The 15476-nt window shown below is 43.2% G+C and overlaps 1 protein-coding gene across 2 annotated transcripts in view; it reads left to right on the top strand.

Moving 5' to 3' along the window:
* Positions 1-15476, top strand: part of ASRGL1 (asparaginase and isoaspartyl peptidase 1) — a 64403-nt gene that overhangs the window by 8279 nt on the left and 40648 nt on the right. For both annotated transcript variants that reach the window (XM_040349924.1, XM_040349923.1), the window contains exons 2-4: positions 1225-1416; positions 8076-8218; positions 13597-13739. In XM_040349924.1, coding sequence (XP_040205858.1) covers positions 1230-1416; positions 8076-8218; positions 13597-13739 — 473 coding nt within the window. In that variant the 5' untranslated portion in view covers positions 1225-1229. The remainder of the gene's footprint in view (positions 1-1224; positions 1417-8075; positions 8219-13596; positions 13740-15476) is intronic.

Here is a 15476-nt window from a genome sequence, read left to right as displayed (position 1 = left end):
TAAAAAAAATTAAAGCACTGTCTATGGAGATCCTTAAGTACTGAAGTTCTCTGCCATTGCACAAGTGTGCAGAATTTTAAAGCGTGACATGTTGGGTATCCATTTACTTGGCGTAACATCTTGCACATTGTACAAAAAAATTAAATGAATTTTTTTCCCCCTCCCCCAAAAAAAAGACCAAAAATATTGAAGAAAAAACGTTTTTCTTAGTATCTGTAAATTTTGCAAATAAGTAATTTTTCTCCTTCACTGATAGTGCTGCCCATCACTGCTGCCTAACAGCCAGCACTGACTGGCATCACTTGTGGGCATTGGTTGCTGGCACTTTTGGGCACAGATTGGTGGCAATTGTGGGCACTGGTTAGCACTGATTGCTGGCAGAGTCGAAAATCATTGCTGGCACTGGTGGGCACTTAATTGTAATCGTGGCACTGAGAGCGGACGTTCTGGGCAGCCGTAAGAAGTCTTGCTGCTAAGCACTTGTGTTCCCACACCACAAAAAAAGTGTAGCGCTGACTTGCTAATCAGAAACTTAAAGCGGAGTTCCGCCGAAAAAAAATATTAAGTCAGCAGCTACAAATACTGCAGCTGCTGACTTTTAATATTGGGACACTTGCCTGTCCTGGGCACCCCCGCGATGTCGGCACCCAAAGCCGATCTCTCCCTCTGCTTTGGGTTGGAGGCACCTCCATCTTTGGTAATGGAATCAGGAAGTGAAGCCTTGCAGCCTCACTTCCTGGTTCCCTACTGCGCATGCGCGACTCGTGCTGCGCGTTCCCACTGGGACCTGTGTCTCCCAGAAGACAGCAGTGCAACTTTTTTATTTAAGTTCCTCTCCTGAACGTGGTTTTGGTGCTTTCAGATTCCTGCCTCTAAACGCTCCTGCCTATAAACTTATGAACCTATACCTCATGAAAACCTATAATAACATAGAGGAGCATTGAGGGGCTTCAGGAAAAAAATGGCAAATGCCTAAAATTAGCTTATATTGGTACAGTAAAGGGTACTTTTTTATTTTTTCATTCATCATGAACTGTGAATTTTTGTGGGTGGCAGCAGTAGCAGGTTGGGTTAAATATGTAATTTTATAACATGGGCTCTGCATTATATTATACAACTTATCTTGTGTGGCTTCAAAGGTTGAAGATTTGCAGAGGTTAATGGTTACCTAAACCCCAGTGTATGCATTGAGAAAGAAACCCACTTTTTATTTTATCCCTGCAGTGAAAATGAAGCCTGTTATTATTGTTCATGGCGGGGCTGGTACAATTGCACAGGAGTATGCAGAACAATACCGTTCTGGAGTGAAGCGAGCAGCCCTTAAAGGATACGATATACTGAAACAAGGTGGGGATGCAGTAACGGCAGTGGAGGAAGCTGTGGTTGTGCTGGAAGATAATCCACTTTACAATGCAGGTGGGCTTCATCAAAGTTTACAATATAATGCATAAAGCGCAATAACATTTTTAACTGTAAGCTTGATTCACTAAGGTTTTGATGCATGTGGCGTTCGTTCCATTTTTTTTTTAAGCCATATGGTCTATAGCTATCATTGGCCCTCATTGCTGAAAATAAGAGCACCATGGTGATTATTGATCTTTCTAGCTTAGTGATTTGAGCCTGTTGTCTTTGGACTGCTTAATTAGAAACATATCATTTTTATATGAAGGTTTTAATGAGGCTCTTTACCCATGTGATCAGCTGCGTCCAAACACAGCCAATCACATGTAAATACGGAAGTGCTGTTTATCGGCTCTCCTTGCCTCACACTGACAGTGTGAGGAGAGCCGATCAGCGGCATCTCCTCACAGGGGAGACCGATACAGATAATCGGAGCACTGATCATCAGTGCAGCTCCAACAGTGCCCAGCAATGATGCCAATCTGTTAATCAGTGCAGCCTTTCAGCGCACATGAGTGAAGGAGAAATGTTCCTTATTTACAAAATTTTCTAACTAGCAAAAACTTTTTTTCTTTTCAAATTTTCTGTCTGTTTTTTTTTTTTTTTTTTTTTGGCAAAAAGTAAAAAACAAAACAAAAAAAACAGCAGTGAATAAATACCACCAAAAGAAAACCTCTATTTGTGTTAAAAAAATGAATACAAATGTATTTAGGTACATCGTTGCATGACTGCGCAATTGTCATTCAAAGTGACAGCGCTCAAAATTGGCCTGGGCATGAAGGGGGTAAAAGTGCCCAGCATTAAAGCAGTTAACGTATTAATCTCAATTCCACTATGTCATATTTATCATCAGTAATACAGCAATGTAAGCAGTAGTCTATAGCACATCTGAAAATATTGATGCTAAATATTTTCTTTCCCTGCTGTATATCGTGATCACGTGACATCTACTTGGTCTGCACCGTACAGGGAGACTGGGTTTTCCTTCCGGGTTCGTGGCCTCTGGCTACATAAGTGACCAGGGGTGTGATGATGTCACTCCTGCGCGTGCGTGCAGCAGCCGTCGTTTATGGAACAAGCTCTGAAGGTCCTGCACGGTATGCTGGACCTTCAGAGTGCATGCGCTGGTGACTTTACCAGCTGCATGCAGGGTGAATATCTCCTAAACAGTGTTAGTTTAGGAGATATTCACGGTATCGACAGGTAAGCCTTATTATAGGCTTACCTGTAGGTACAAGTAGTAAAACTAAGTGTAGCCCCCTGGTCCTAAACTGGGACCATCATGTTTTTTTTTTGTTTGTTTTTTTTTGACTGGGCTGTAGGCAGCTCAGGATGATTGTATAGTTTTATTTCTGGTTTTCCCCCTAAGCTCAATTAGGTTGTGCATTTCTCACTGTCGCCAGTAGGTAACAGACCAGTATGAGATAGTACAACTAGGTTGAGTTATGAATCTTTTTCTTCCAGCCAGCTCAGTAGGAAGTTCTTGGCCACGGGTGCGTTTTGGGAGAGGATATATATTTGGATGGGCCATGTGCTCGCTCTCTTCCCTCATGCTTTCCTGGCCCGAGTATATGCTGCTGAAGTGAGCTCTGCATGTAGGCCCAGAAGCCTGTCTGCGGCCAAACATGCTTCGTGTTGTCAGGTCGGCTTAAAGGTTCTGACACCGTGAAGCTGAATCTTGTTCTACATTTGAAAACGTGTTTGCAGTATCACTGGGTCAGCTTAAATGTTCTGGTACTGTGAAGCTGTTCTTTTTCTGTATCCAAGGAGTCTGTAAGTGATCTGCTACTGGTATCTGAGACCCCTTACCCTCTCTCCTACTAACTACTTTCAAGTTCCACATTAAAGCTTTGAAAGGATCAAAAGTGACTGACTCACAATTTCTGTTCAAAACTCCCCATTATAGCCATGGACTCGGCCCTGGGGTAAATTCTAGCTCACTCTCTCCCTCTGGAGGTGAAGCCCTGTCTTCAGTAGACCCAGGGGGCGCTACATATGCTTGTCATGTTATTTATTTGTGACTTTAAATTACTTCAGCTCTCATACTTGTACACCCTTTATAGATAAAAGTATTTTTAACACTTTCTCTAAGGATAGGGTTGCCGCCCCGGTGCTTTATCTGCATTAAATTGGCCTCAGAACCTGTATAATTCATGTGTTCAGGTTTAAATGGATGAGGTAGCAACCCTCACTAAGGACCTGTAATTTGACAGTAACTTTGTCATTACTTTGGTTGCAAACAAAGCATATCCCACATTTCCTTCACTTCCTGTTTTGGCTATGGGACAGGAAGTGAGGAAATCCCTGCAAATTAAGGGAATCCATTCGATTCCCCATTGTCACCAGAATTGGTGTCCGTCCCCCCCCCCCCCCCATTGGAAGATTTTCTGGGGACAACCCAAAATTTGGGGGTTTCTTTTACTTTCACTTTGAATGATAATGGTGAACAGGACAAATGGAGTTGGTGAATCTCTAGAACGGGGACACAGACTGCAATAAGAATTGACACATATGCCAATCCCTCGCCACTCTCAAAAATAAGTTTCCTATTTAGTTGTTCTTTAAATTGCATGTACCAGTATTTAAAAATGGAATGGTGGTTAAACCGGAATCAGTGATGGGTAGGGGGATGTTTGAAATTCAGCTTTGACAATTTGTTTTCCTGACTGATGTCTGTCACCTTTTAGGAAATCTGTAACCAAACTGTCCTGTTGGTCAAAGCCGCTTATTTGAGAGTGCAGTCCTCCATGATCTTTTATGATACCTTTTTGTGACCATGTTTAAACTTGTACCAATAAATAGTTGGTTATAACATGAAACATGTTCACATCTACCATTCCTTATCCCTCAATCTGACCCCCCCCCCCACACACACACACTTCTCCCTGCAGCATGCTGATTTATTTTAAATAAAATGTGGCTGTGTGTGGCACCAACCACATATCTACTTTATCCATTCACAGGAATCTGTGAATGTAGGCCTAAAAGTCCCATCTTCCCTTGGTAGAAGGACACAGACCTCAATGAAGCACAATGACCTCACATTTGTAGTCTATTGATTACTTCCTTCAAACCCATAACTGGAGCTCTGTCCCTCCCAAAAGGACCTGGGGCAGAGAGAACAGTCAGCAGGAGCCTGTGCATTGCACCCCCATGATCCATGATTTTATTTTTATATCGGCAGACACTGTAGCTGCTGACTTTTAATAAGCACACTTTCCTGTCTAGCGTGCCCGCGATGTCGGCCACCCAAGGCAGATCCATCCTCTGGATCGTGTGCCGGCGCTGCCATCCTTACTAAGGGAAACAGGCAGTGGAGCCTTGCAGCTTCACTGCCCGTTTCCTACTGCACATGCGCGAGTCGCACGGCGCTTTGTGAATGGGCGGCTGTTCTCTGGGAGTCGCACAGTTCCCAGAAGACAGCGTGCTCCATTTCCCAGGAGGCAACGTGAAGGAGAAGAGAGAAGATCACCGCGGACGAGGAAGTGGCAGATTGGGACGGTCTGCCTAGCAACAGCCATTTCTGGTAAGTATAAAAATAAATACATTTTGGAGCCTTTTTTTTTTTTTTTTTTTTGTTAGCGGAGGTCCACCCTAGACTTTAACTGGTGTCATATGTAGATTATAGGTCACACCTTTGGTCTAGATATAAATTAAATGGTAAATAAGATGTAGCAATACATGTTACCCAATGACACTTGCAGACTATCTGCAAGTGCCAGTTTGCATCAAAGCGGCTGCATTTTAAATATGTAATGCAAAGAAATTCCCAGCTGTCATGACAGTGGGTAATTGCCAATAATAGTGGGGCAAAGACGTGTGACATAGGATGTGGCCTGAGATACGGCGGACATCTTGTTGGTTGGAAACGCTGGTAGTTTTCACATGCCTGCTAGTAACTTTTAACATGTGAGTGTATCACTATTTTTATTTAACCACTTAAGGACCGCCTCCTGCACATATACGTCGGCAGAATGGCACGGCTGGGCCCATAACCCGGTCTGAAGCTCCGTGACCGCGGACCCGATCGCCGCTGGAGTCCCGCGATCGTCCCCGAAGCTGAAGAACGGGGAGAGCTGTGTGTAAACACAGCTTCCCTGTTCTTCACTGTGGCGCCGTCATTGATCGTGTGATCCCTTTTATAGGGGAACACAATAAATGACGTCACACCTACAGCCACACCCCCTACAGTTAGAAACACAAATGAGGTCACACTTAACCCCTTCAGCGCCCCCTTGTGGTTAACTCCCAAACTGCAATTGTAATTTTCACAGTAAACAATGCATTTTTAATGCATTTTTTGCTGTGAAAATGGTCTCAAAAATTGTCCGACGTGTCCGCCATAATGTCGCAGTCACGAAAAAAAGCGCTGATCGCCGCCATTAGTAGTAGAAAAATACGTATCGGCCTTAACTGAGGAAAAACATTTTTTTATATATATTTTTGGAGGATATTTATTATAGCAGAAAGTAAAAAATATTGAATTTTTTTCAAAATTGTCGCTTTATTTTGGTTTATAGCGCAAAAAATAAAAACCACAGAGGTGATCAAATAACACCAAAAGAAAGCTCTATTTGTGGGAAAAAAGGACGCCAATTTTGTTTGGGAGCCACGTCGCACAACCGCGCAATTGTCGGTTAAAGCGACGCAGTGCCGAATCTCAAAAACTGGCCAGGTCCTTTAGCTGCGTAAAGGTCCGGGTCTTAAGTGGTTGTTTAATAAATTGTTTATTTGCCTGCTCAATGAGCCTTTTTTCCCCCCTTTATTTTTGTATTACTGTGGATACTGGAGCTTAAGCTCCTTCCATTCAAAGTTTTCAATGGTTGAGTCCTTTTGCTTAATGTGAAGTGGATCAGCATAGCTTCTGTGGAGTGGCTTGATCAATGCAGGAGAATCATTGGTGTCATTACCCAATACATTCATTGCGTGTACCCTTAACACTGATGGTAAGAGTCAGTATTATTGGGTGCTGGTGGTGGCTATCCTATCGATTCTTATTTGGAATTATTTAGTGGTGGACTTTGTTTCGATCGTCCTCAACAGCTCATCATTGATGAACTTTATTATTTACACTTAATAGCGCTGCACCTTTTTTTTCTAATAGTGCCAGCATAGCAGCATCAGGGGGAGATGAGCTGAATTGAGAAGACACACCTTATAAACCTTAACTTTTTAACTTTATTTTTTTAGGATGTATCGTCTAACTCGGGGCTCAAAATTTCAAGTCCTGAGCTACTAGCCAGGCCTTAAGAGTTGCTCACCACCAGTTGTCCTACCCTGCCCGCCCCTAATTCTGCTCCTAAATACAAATTTAAGTTACCCCCCAGCATAGATGTCAGTGGATCCCATAATAACCTCCCACACAGAGGATGTGTTAATAACCCCCAGCATTGGTGCCAGACTCCATAACCCCCAATACGGGTATCCGTGGATGCCATAATAACCCCCCACACTGATGCCAGAGGATGCATTAGTATTTCCCAGCTTTGTCAGTGGACACATTAATAATTGCTAGCACAGGTGTCAGTATTATTAACACCCTCCCCCACATTCATTAGTGGCATTGAAATGTATCCCCTTCCCATGACCCCCAATGTGGGGGAGGGTGTTAACTTTCACCGATATTACCACAAATGCTGAAGGGGGGTGAGGGAGTTGACATTCACTGCCATTAAGACCAATGCATGGGGGGGGGGTTAACTTTCATTGCCACTGATCCCCCATCTACATTGGTGAACATGGCAATGTTAACCCCTTCCTCAATTCCAGCCTGATGGGTGTGCAGTCAGGCAGGCAGCAGTTCTGGTGGGTGAGCAGGTGGGCTGCCGTTCAAGCAGGTGGGAAGGATCTCAGAAGGTTTCTGAATCCCCATCCCGCCCACACAAGCAGTCAGAGCCTGAAATTGCCAGTCCCGAAGCTGGAGGGAGGGGGAAGCAAATCCTCCCAGCAGCCATCACATCCTACACTGTGTGCTGCTTGGAATGACAGGAGTGATGGCAGCGTCACTCATGTCATTCAAGCGTCTTGAGAGCTTGGGCACTCATCTGCTCTCAGCGCCCCCTCTCCACTCGCCCTCCGCAAATATCCACTCCCAAAATGCGAGTGAAAATTGAGGGCTGGTCTATCTTTAAGGCCCTGTTTACACTTGGTGATTTGGAATTGCGGAAAAATGTGCAAAGCATGTTTGAGGGTCATTTATGCTTTAATGGCACCCCAAATGTGGTGTAATTTTGCTGCAATAGTCACGCATTTTTAAACCACACAAAGCTTGTCACCCAAAAAGGAGCAGTAGCTTCTTTAGGGCGATGAGATGCACATAGAGCAGCCCATTGAAGTGAATGAACCATTTTCTAATATTGCAGGGACTGTAAGCAGGCAGGCAGTGGACATGTATTGCAGCAGCGTTACAATTGGAGAATACCACTAAGTTAAGTCTTGACGCCATTTTAAAAAGCTTTCCTTCAAAGAAATATTACATAAAAAAAGCAGGAAAGAAGCTAACAAAAACCAGCTGCAATGCGTTAACTTATAGAATAGTAATAGTTGTACATCTAGTGCGTATACTTTGCTTTAGATTTTAAGATAAGTGATAACCGAAATGATTTCCTCTCTGATGAACGTATAATCCCAAAGTCCGTCTTTTGTCTGTTAACCTTTGTGATTTATTTCCTTAGGCCATGGATCTGTTTTGAATGAAGAGGGAGATGTTGAGATGGATGCTATTATCATGAATGGCAAGGATTTATCCGCAGGAGCTGTCTCTGCAGTCAGATGTATTGCTAACCCAATAAAACTTGCCCGCCTTGTAATGGAAAAGGTATTTTTACAAAAAAATATGTAATGGATGTATGGAATATCTGGCTAAGCTGTGTGCTTATCTTAAATCACTGGCATGGATAGCATCATTTAAATATAGTCGCATTTTTAAACGGCTCTTTGACTAGTTTAAGTGATCACCTTTTTAATGCTTTAATGTTATTAAAAAACATAGAAAAGTGGCAGAAAAAAGCCTGAGAAGTCCATTGAGTCAAACCATGTGTGGTGTTGACTGGCTCACTACCGCTACTGGAAGTCTGTTCCAAGCATCAACTACACTTTCAGTAAAGTACTTTCTAAGATTTGTTTTGAACTTTTCTCCAGTTTGAGGTCATGTTCCTATGTTCTTGATTTTAGATTCATATTGAAATTCCTGGCCTCCTGAACCTTATTTACCCCCTCGATGTATTTAAATCTTTCAATCATATCTCCCCTTTGCCTTCTTCCCTCCAGACTGTACATATGGAGTTCCTGAAGTCACTCTTGATATGTTTTATCCTCCAGACCTTTTACCATTTTTGTTACCCGTCTTTGTATTCGTTCTATCTTATCAATCGTTCTGTAATACTGGGCACAGTATTCTAAATGAGGTCTCGCTAAAGATTTATATACATGGGGAATTAGGACCTCCTGCTGGGTGATTTCTCTAGTGATGCATCCTAGAATTCTATTTGCTTTTCCCTCTGCCTGGTCACACGGTTTGCTCATTTTGAAAGCATCTCAAATAAGTACCCCAAAATATTTTTCTTCTGTAGTGCTGGCTAACACTGTACCTCAATGGTGTACTCTATCAAAGATTTTTTTTCTCCTAGGTGCATTATTTTACATTTAGAAACATTGAACTGCAGTCTCCATTACTTTGACCAATCTTCCAGCAATGCCAATTAATGTTCCATGTTAGACACCTCCAGGCATGGGCATAGCATAAGGGTTCGCAATTGCAACCCCGCCTCTGCTTCAGGGGATCCATGCGGCCTCCCTCTGACATTACGTTTTATGTCACTGTGCCTGTGTGGGTGGGAGAGTCACATGAGGGGACGGTATATGACAGGACAGACCGCTCCCCTTCCCTGCACGCAGATGCTAGGTGGGACGGAGCTGCTGAGTGAAGGAGGCAGGTCATCTTGCACAAAATGTCATCCCGCTGTCTCTCGGCCCCATGTCCTCCCTATCCTTGCCCCACTGTGAGCTGGTCCCGCCCCCTTGTCTCCATATTAATAAAACAACCAAAATTAATGGTGCATAAAACATAAACAAAAATCCTAATAAACAAAGTGTATAGATGTACAAAGACATAGATAAATATCTATATTGAACATCAAGGTGACAAACAAAATGTGTTGGTAAACAAGTGAGTATAAAGTAGGGTTGTCCCGATACCACTTTTTTAGGACTGAGTACGAGTACCGATACTTTTTTTCCAAGTAGTCGCCTATACCGAATACCAATACTTTTTTTTAAATGTGTCCCCCCACATCCAGCAATGTCCCCCGTATCCAGCAATGTCCCCCACATGCAGCAATGTCCCCAATATCCAGCATTGTCCCCCGTATGCAGTAATGTCCCCTGTATGCAGTAATGTCCGCCGTATCCAGTAATGTCCCCCACATCCAGCAAGGTCTCCCCATATGCAGCCATGTCCTGTCCCCCTTACCTTCATCGCGCCGCATCCCCGCTGCCGCCGACTGCTTAATATGGGAGGGGAACATTACAGCTTTGAACAGCTGTAATGATTGGCGCCGCGCTGCGTATAGACACTCCCCCTTGCTCGGGATTGGACAGTTCACCCGAGCAAGGGGGAGTGTCTATACGCGGCGGGCGGGAAAGACTACAGCTGTTCAAATGAATGCTGTAATGTTCCCTGCCCGTATTAACCAAGTGGGGAATGCGGCGGGATGCGTTGTGGCGGCGGCGGGGGGAAGTATTCTATTTTGGTATCGGGGGTATTTGCGGGAGTACGAGTACTCCCGCAAATACTCGGAATCGGTCCCGATACCGATACTAGTATCGGTATCGGGACAACCCTAGTATAAAGTCCAAAAATGTCCACTGAAATGAAAATAACTATATAATCAGTTGTCTATAGGTAATCCACCACCGTGAAGATTGAAGGCTTACCAAACGAGTTGGACCCAGCGAGGCTTACGCCTGATATGTCAAACGGGCTTGTTGGTGTATCTCATTCAGCAAGAATTAAACAAGTACGACTTCCAATGGAACCAGACATAGATATATCACAGAGTTGACATCAATGGGCTAGATTCAGGTATATCGGCGCATTTTTAGGCGGGCGTAGCGCATCTCATATGCGCTACGCCGACGTAAAGCAGAGAGGCAAGCACCCAATTCACAATGCAAATGCTCCCAACGTTGCGCCGGCGTAAAATCGTCGGCGTAAGCCCGCCTAATTCAAAGTAGGTGGAAGTGATCCATTTAAATGAACTGTGACCCCATGCAAATGATGGGACGAACGGCGCATGCGCCGTCCCGTGGACGCGCCGTCCCGTGGACGCTTCCCAGTGCGCATGCTCAGAATCACGTTGGAACGAACACCTAAGATACGTCGAATCACTGAACGTAACCTACGCCCAGCCCTATTCACGTAGTACGACGTAAAATACGACGGCTGTTCCGTCGTCCATACCTTTGCATGGGATGCGCCTCCAATATGTGGAATAACTTTACGCCGGACGTACGCCTTACGTAAACGGTGTAGATAACTGCGACGGGCACAAGTACGTTCGTGAATCGGCGTAACTCAGTCATTTGCATATTCGACGCGTAAATCAATGGGAGCGCCCTTTGCGGCCAGCGTAAATATGCGCCCAAGATACGCCGGCGTAGGAAAGTTACGTCGGTCAGAGGAAGCCTATTTTCAGGCGTATCTAGTTCTATGGGCACGGCGCATAGATACGACGGCGCACATTTACACTTGCGCGGCGTATCTGTAGATACGTCGGCGTGAGTGCTACGAGAATCCGGGCCAATGAATGTAGACCATGGATGGAGCAGCAGTACTTCACATATAAATCCTCCCAATGTAACATATGGTAAAAGGAGAAAGATTGGGCCACATAGTGCGATTCTGTTTCAATGAGGACCATTTATTAAAATTATAAAATTGTCACTCCCATTTCAGAAGACATATAAAGCCTCGCTGGGTCCAACTTGTTTGGTAAGCCTTCAATCTTCACATTGGTGAATTACATACAGACAACTGATTATATAGTTATTTTAATTTCAGTGGAAATTTTTGGACTTTATACTCGTTAACCAACACATTTGGTTTATTGTCACTTTGGTGTTTATTAACACCTTATGTTCAATATAGATATCTTTGTACATCTATACACTTTGTTTATTAGGATTTTTGTTTTTTATGTTTTATGCACCATTAATTTTGGTTATTAATATTCATTTATTACCTTCTGTGTGTATATTGAAATTAGCACATTAGTGCAGTCTAATGGTTCAATTCATATAGACAGCATAGTCTTATTCACCCATTTATATATTTTTTTGATCACATCAAAATCATAATTTTCAATGTCGCACTTTACCATTTCCACTTTGCCTATATACAGTATACCTGTTGTGCAGGCTATATATATATATATTATATTATTCTATTCACTTGACAGCACGGTTTTCCTTCTTTTCTTATACACATGTTATAGTAGTATATAACCAGTTATTTTCTCCCTTTTCAAGCTACTTATGATTCATTGTCGCAGTGCACACTAATAGCCAGATTCAGGTAGAGATACGACGGCGTATCAGTAGATACGCCGTCGTAACTCCGAATCTGCGCCATCGTATATTTAAGCGCATTCTCAAACTGAGATACGCTTAAATGTTGCTAAGATACGAGTGGCGCAAGTCTTCCTACGCCGTCATATCTTAGCTGTCTATTTACGCTGGCTGCTAGGGGCGTATACGCTGATTTACGCCTAGAATATGTAAATCGGCGAGATACGCCTATTCACGAACGTACGCACGGCCGTCGCAGTAAAGATACGCTGTTTACGTAAGGCGTTTTCAGGCGTAAAGATAAACCACCAAAAAGATGGCGCATCCAATGTTAAAGCGGGGGTTCACCCTTAGAGGGCACTTTTCCCCCTTAGATGGATGCTCGTTTTTACTAGGGGAATCGGCTATTTATTTTAAAATATGTGCAGTACTTACCCGTTTACGAGATGCATCCTCTCCGTCGCTTCCGGGTATGGGCTTCGGGAATGGGCGTTCCTTCTTGATTGACAGTCTTCCGAGAGGCTTCCGACGGTCGCATCCATCGCGTCACGATTTTCCGAAAGAAGCCGAACGTCGGTGCGCAGTATAGAGCCGCACCGACTTTCGGCTACGAGTGACGCAACGGATGCGACCGTCGGAAGCCTCTCGGAAGGCTGTCACTCAAGAAGGAACGCCCGCTCCCGAAGACCCATACCCGGACGCGACGGAAGAAGATGCAGCTCGAAAACGGGTAAGTACGGCTCATATTTTACTACAAATAGCCGATTCCCCTAGACCGAACGAGCAGGAAGCTAAGGGGATAAAAAAATTTTTTTTACAAATGGGTGAACTCCCGCTTTAAGTATGGACGTCAATTTTTACGTTGTTTGCATAAGTTGTCCATGAATGGGGCTGGGCGTAATTTACGTTCACGTCGAAACCAATGAGTCTTTGCGGCGTAATTTGGAGCATGCGCACTGGGATACGTCCATGGACGGCGCATGCGCCGTTCGTTCAAAACGTCATTTAAGTGGGGTCATGCTTTATTTACATAAAACACTCCCACCTCTTCACAATTTGAATTGGGCGCGCTTACGCTGGCACATTTACGATACGCCGCAACTTGGGACGCAAGTGCTTTGTGAATACAACACTTGCCTCTCTAACTTGCGGCGGTGTAACGTATATTACATACGCTACGCCCGCATAACTTTAAGCCGCCGTACGTGAATCTGGCTATAATTCTATACCTATTGAAAAATAGTGTTAACTTTATTTCTACGCGTGTGCGGTTCTCACAAGAGTACCTGTGTGCCACATTATACAAAAAATAGCGACATCTAGTGGTCAATATTCAAAGTGACATTTGGTTCCTCCAGCCACAAATAATGCAATTGAAACTAAATTTAAAACTCTGAACACAAACTCTGTATTTGGCACTAAAGCTTGGGCTAGAATTTTAAACCAGGTCAATTTTAGCAGGCAGCCATGTCGTCTCCAAATATTTATGCACATTTCTTCAATTATATGTATCCTTGTATGCGTGTATTTAACAGAAAACACAAATTTTATATTGATTTGATGTCAGTAATCAATGGAAAAGTAGGAAATTCTATTTAAAATTTTTCTTCTCACTCTCTTCTTTCAAAGACAGATCATGTGCATTTAACTTGTAAAGGGGCATCGCTGTTTGCTAAGTCACAAGGTATCCCAGAAATTCCTGTTGAAGAACTTATCACTGAACGCTCAAGAGAAAGATGGAAGAAAAATCTAAAACTTGCTTCAAAGCCAAAGTCAGTTGTTGGCTCAGTTTAATATATTTTGCAACCGGTTAATTTTTATATGAAATGTTGTTGGGAACAAAAGAATTGAAGCGTTGCCCATAGAAACAAGTAAAATTTCAGCTTTGTGTGTATGTGTATATGTATGTATGTATGTATGTATGTATGTATGTATGTATATGTGTATGTATGTGTGTGTGTGTGTGTGTGTGTATATATGTGTGTGTATATATATATATATATATATATATATATATATATATATATATATATATATATATATATATATATATATATATATATATATATATATATATATATAATTTTCTATAGTTGTATCTATATCGCCTTGAAAGCACTTGTATATCAAAGCAAATTTCCTCATAAGAAATTACTTTTTCCACAACTATTTTATTTATAAGGCCTTTAGGTTATAGTCCATATAAAAAGATTATAGCAATGTGACCAGGTTGTGTAACCATAAAATTTCAATCCACAAATGACAGCCTCCACAAGGGGATTAGAAGCAAAATCCAACAGGAGCTACAGAGTATAAAAGGGAGGCGCCTCTAAGTGTAGCAATATGGTTACATTTAATGAAAATACAACATTTAGCAACTCACATGTTTGTTGATTAAACAAGGCACATCTAAGTATGCAGGCATCCGGAGTAAATCTGTCTACATAGACCATCCTGCGCACTGCCGGCTCTCACCACTGTTGGTCTGCAATCTTGAATGGGAAGATTACCCTGCAGTAGAGTGTTCTGAAAGTGAAGCTTGAAGCTCTTGTGGAGCGCAGAGTGGAAGGCATGATGGTGGTGCGGAGGGCAGTCTATGTGGACAGCTACCCCGGGTGCCTGTTTGTACCATATTGATACACTTAGAGGTGCCTCTCTTCTCTTTTATACTTGTATGAACAAGACATTGCTTTTATATCAATTTGTGAATTTTTTTTTTGCTTGTCTTACAAGACGCTCTCAAACCAAGTTGCGCTTAATCCAAGGTTTTACTGTGTGTGTGTGTGTGTATATATATATATTCGTATTTTCCGGCGTATAAGACGACTTTCTGGATGCAAAAAAATGCATCCAAAGTCGGGGGTCGTCTTATACGCCGGGTACAGTCTCAGTACTCACTTTTTTCCCCAGCGCTGACAGTCTCCCATGCTGCGATCGCGAGCGTGTATTGATTTCAAAGCCGCGCCTTCACTGCAGAGTGTTCTGTGATAGGAGGAACAAAAATCTTCACAGCAGCGCCTCTGTTCTTTGTTCCTCCTATCACAGATGCCTTCTCAGCCTCGGACGAGATGAGAAGACGTCCGTGATAGGCGGAAAACATAACAGAGGCGCTGCTGGGAACATTTTTGTTCCTCCTATCACAGAACACTCTGCAGTGAAGGCGCGGCTTTGAAATCAATACACGCTCGCGATCGCAGCATGGGAGACTGTCAGCGCTGGGGGAAAAAAGTGAGTGTTATTGCACTGGGGGCAACAAGTACAGGCACAGTGGGGGCAAGTGATGGCAATGTGGGGGCATGTAATGGCACAGTGGCAATGTGGGGGCATGTAATGGCACAATGGCAATGTGGGGGCATGTAATCGCACAGTCTGGGCAAGTAATGTAATGGCACAGTGAGGAATGTAATGTAATGGCACAGTGAGATTTGAAAAAGCCTGTTTCTGTCAGCGGTTCTGGCTCCCCCTCAGCTTCCAGAAAGACAGTAAGAAGGGGGTAGTCTTATACAGTG

This window comes from Rana temporaria, chromosome 4 (assembly GCF_905171775.1).
Source record: "Rana temporaria chromosome 4, aRanTem1.1, whole genome shotgun sequence".
Taxonomy (NCBI): Eukaryota; Metazoa; Chordata; class Amphibia; order Anura; family Ranidae; genus Rana; species Rana temporaria.
Note: the sequence above shows the minus strand (reverse complement) of the source record. Positions and strands in the feature narration are given on the sequence as shown.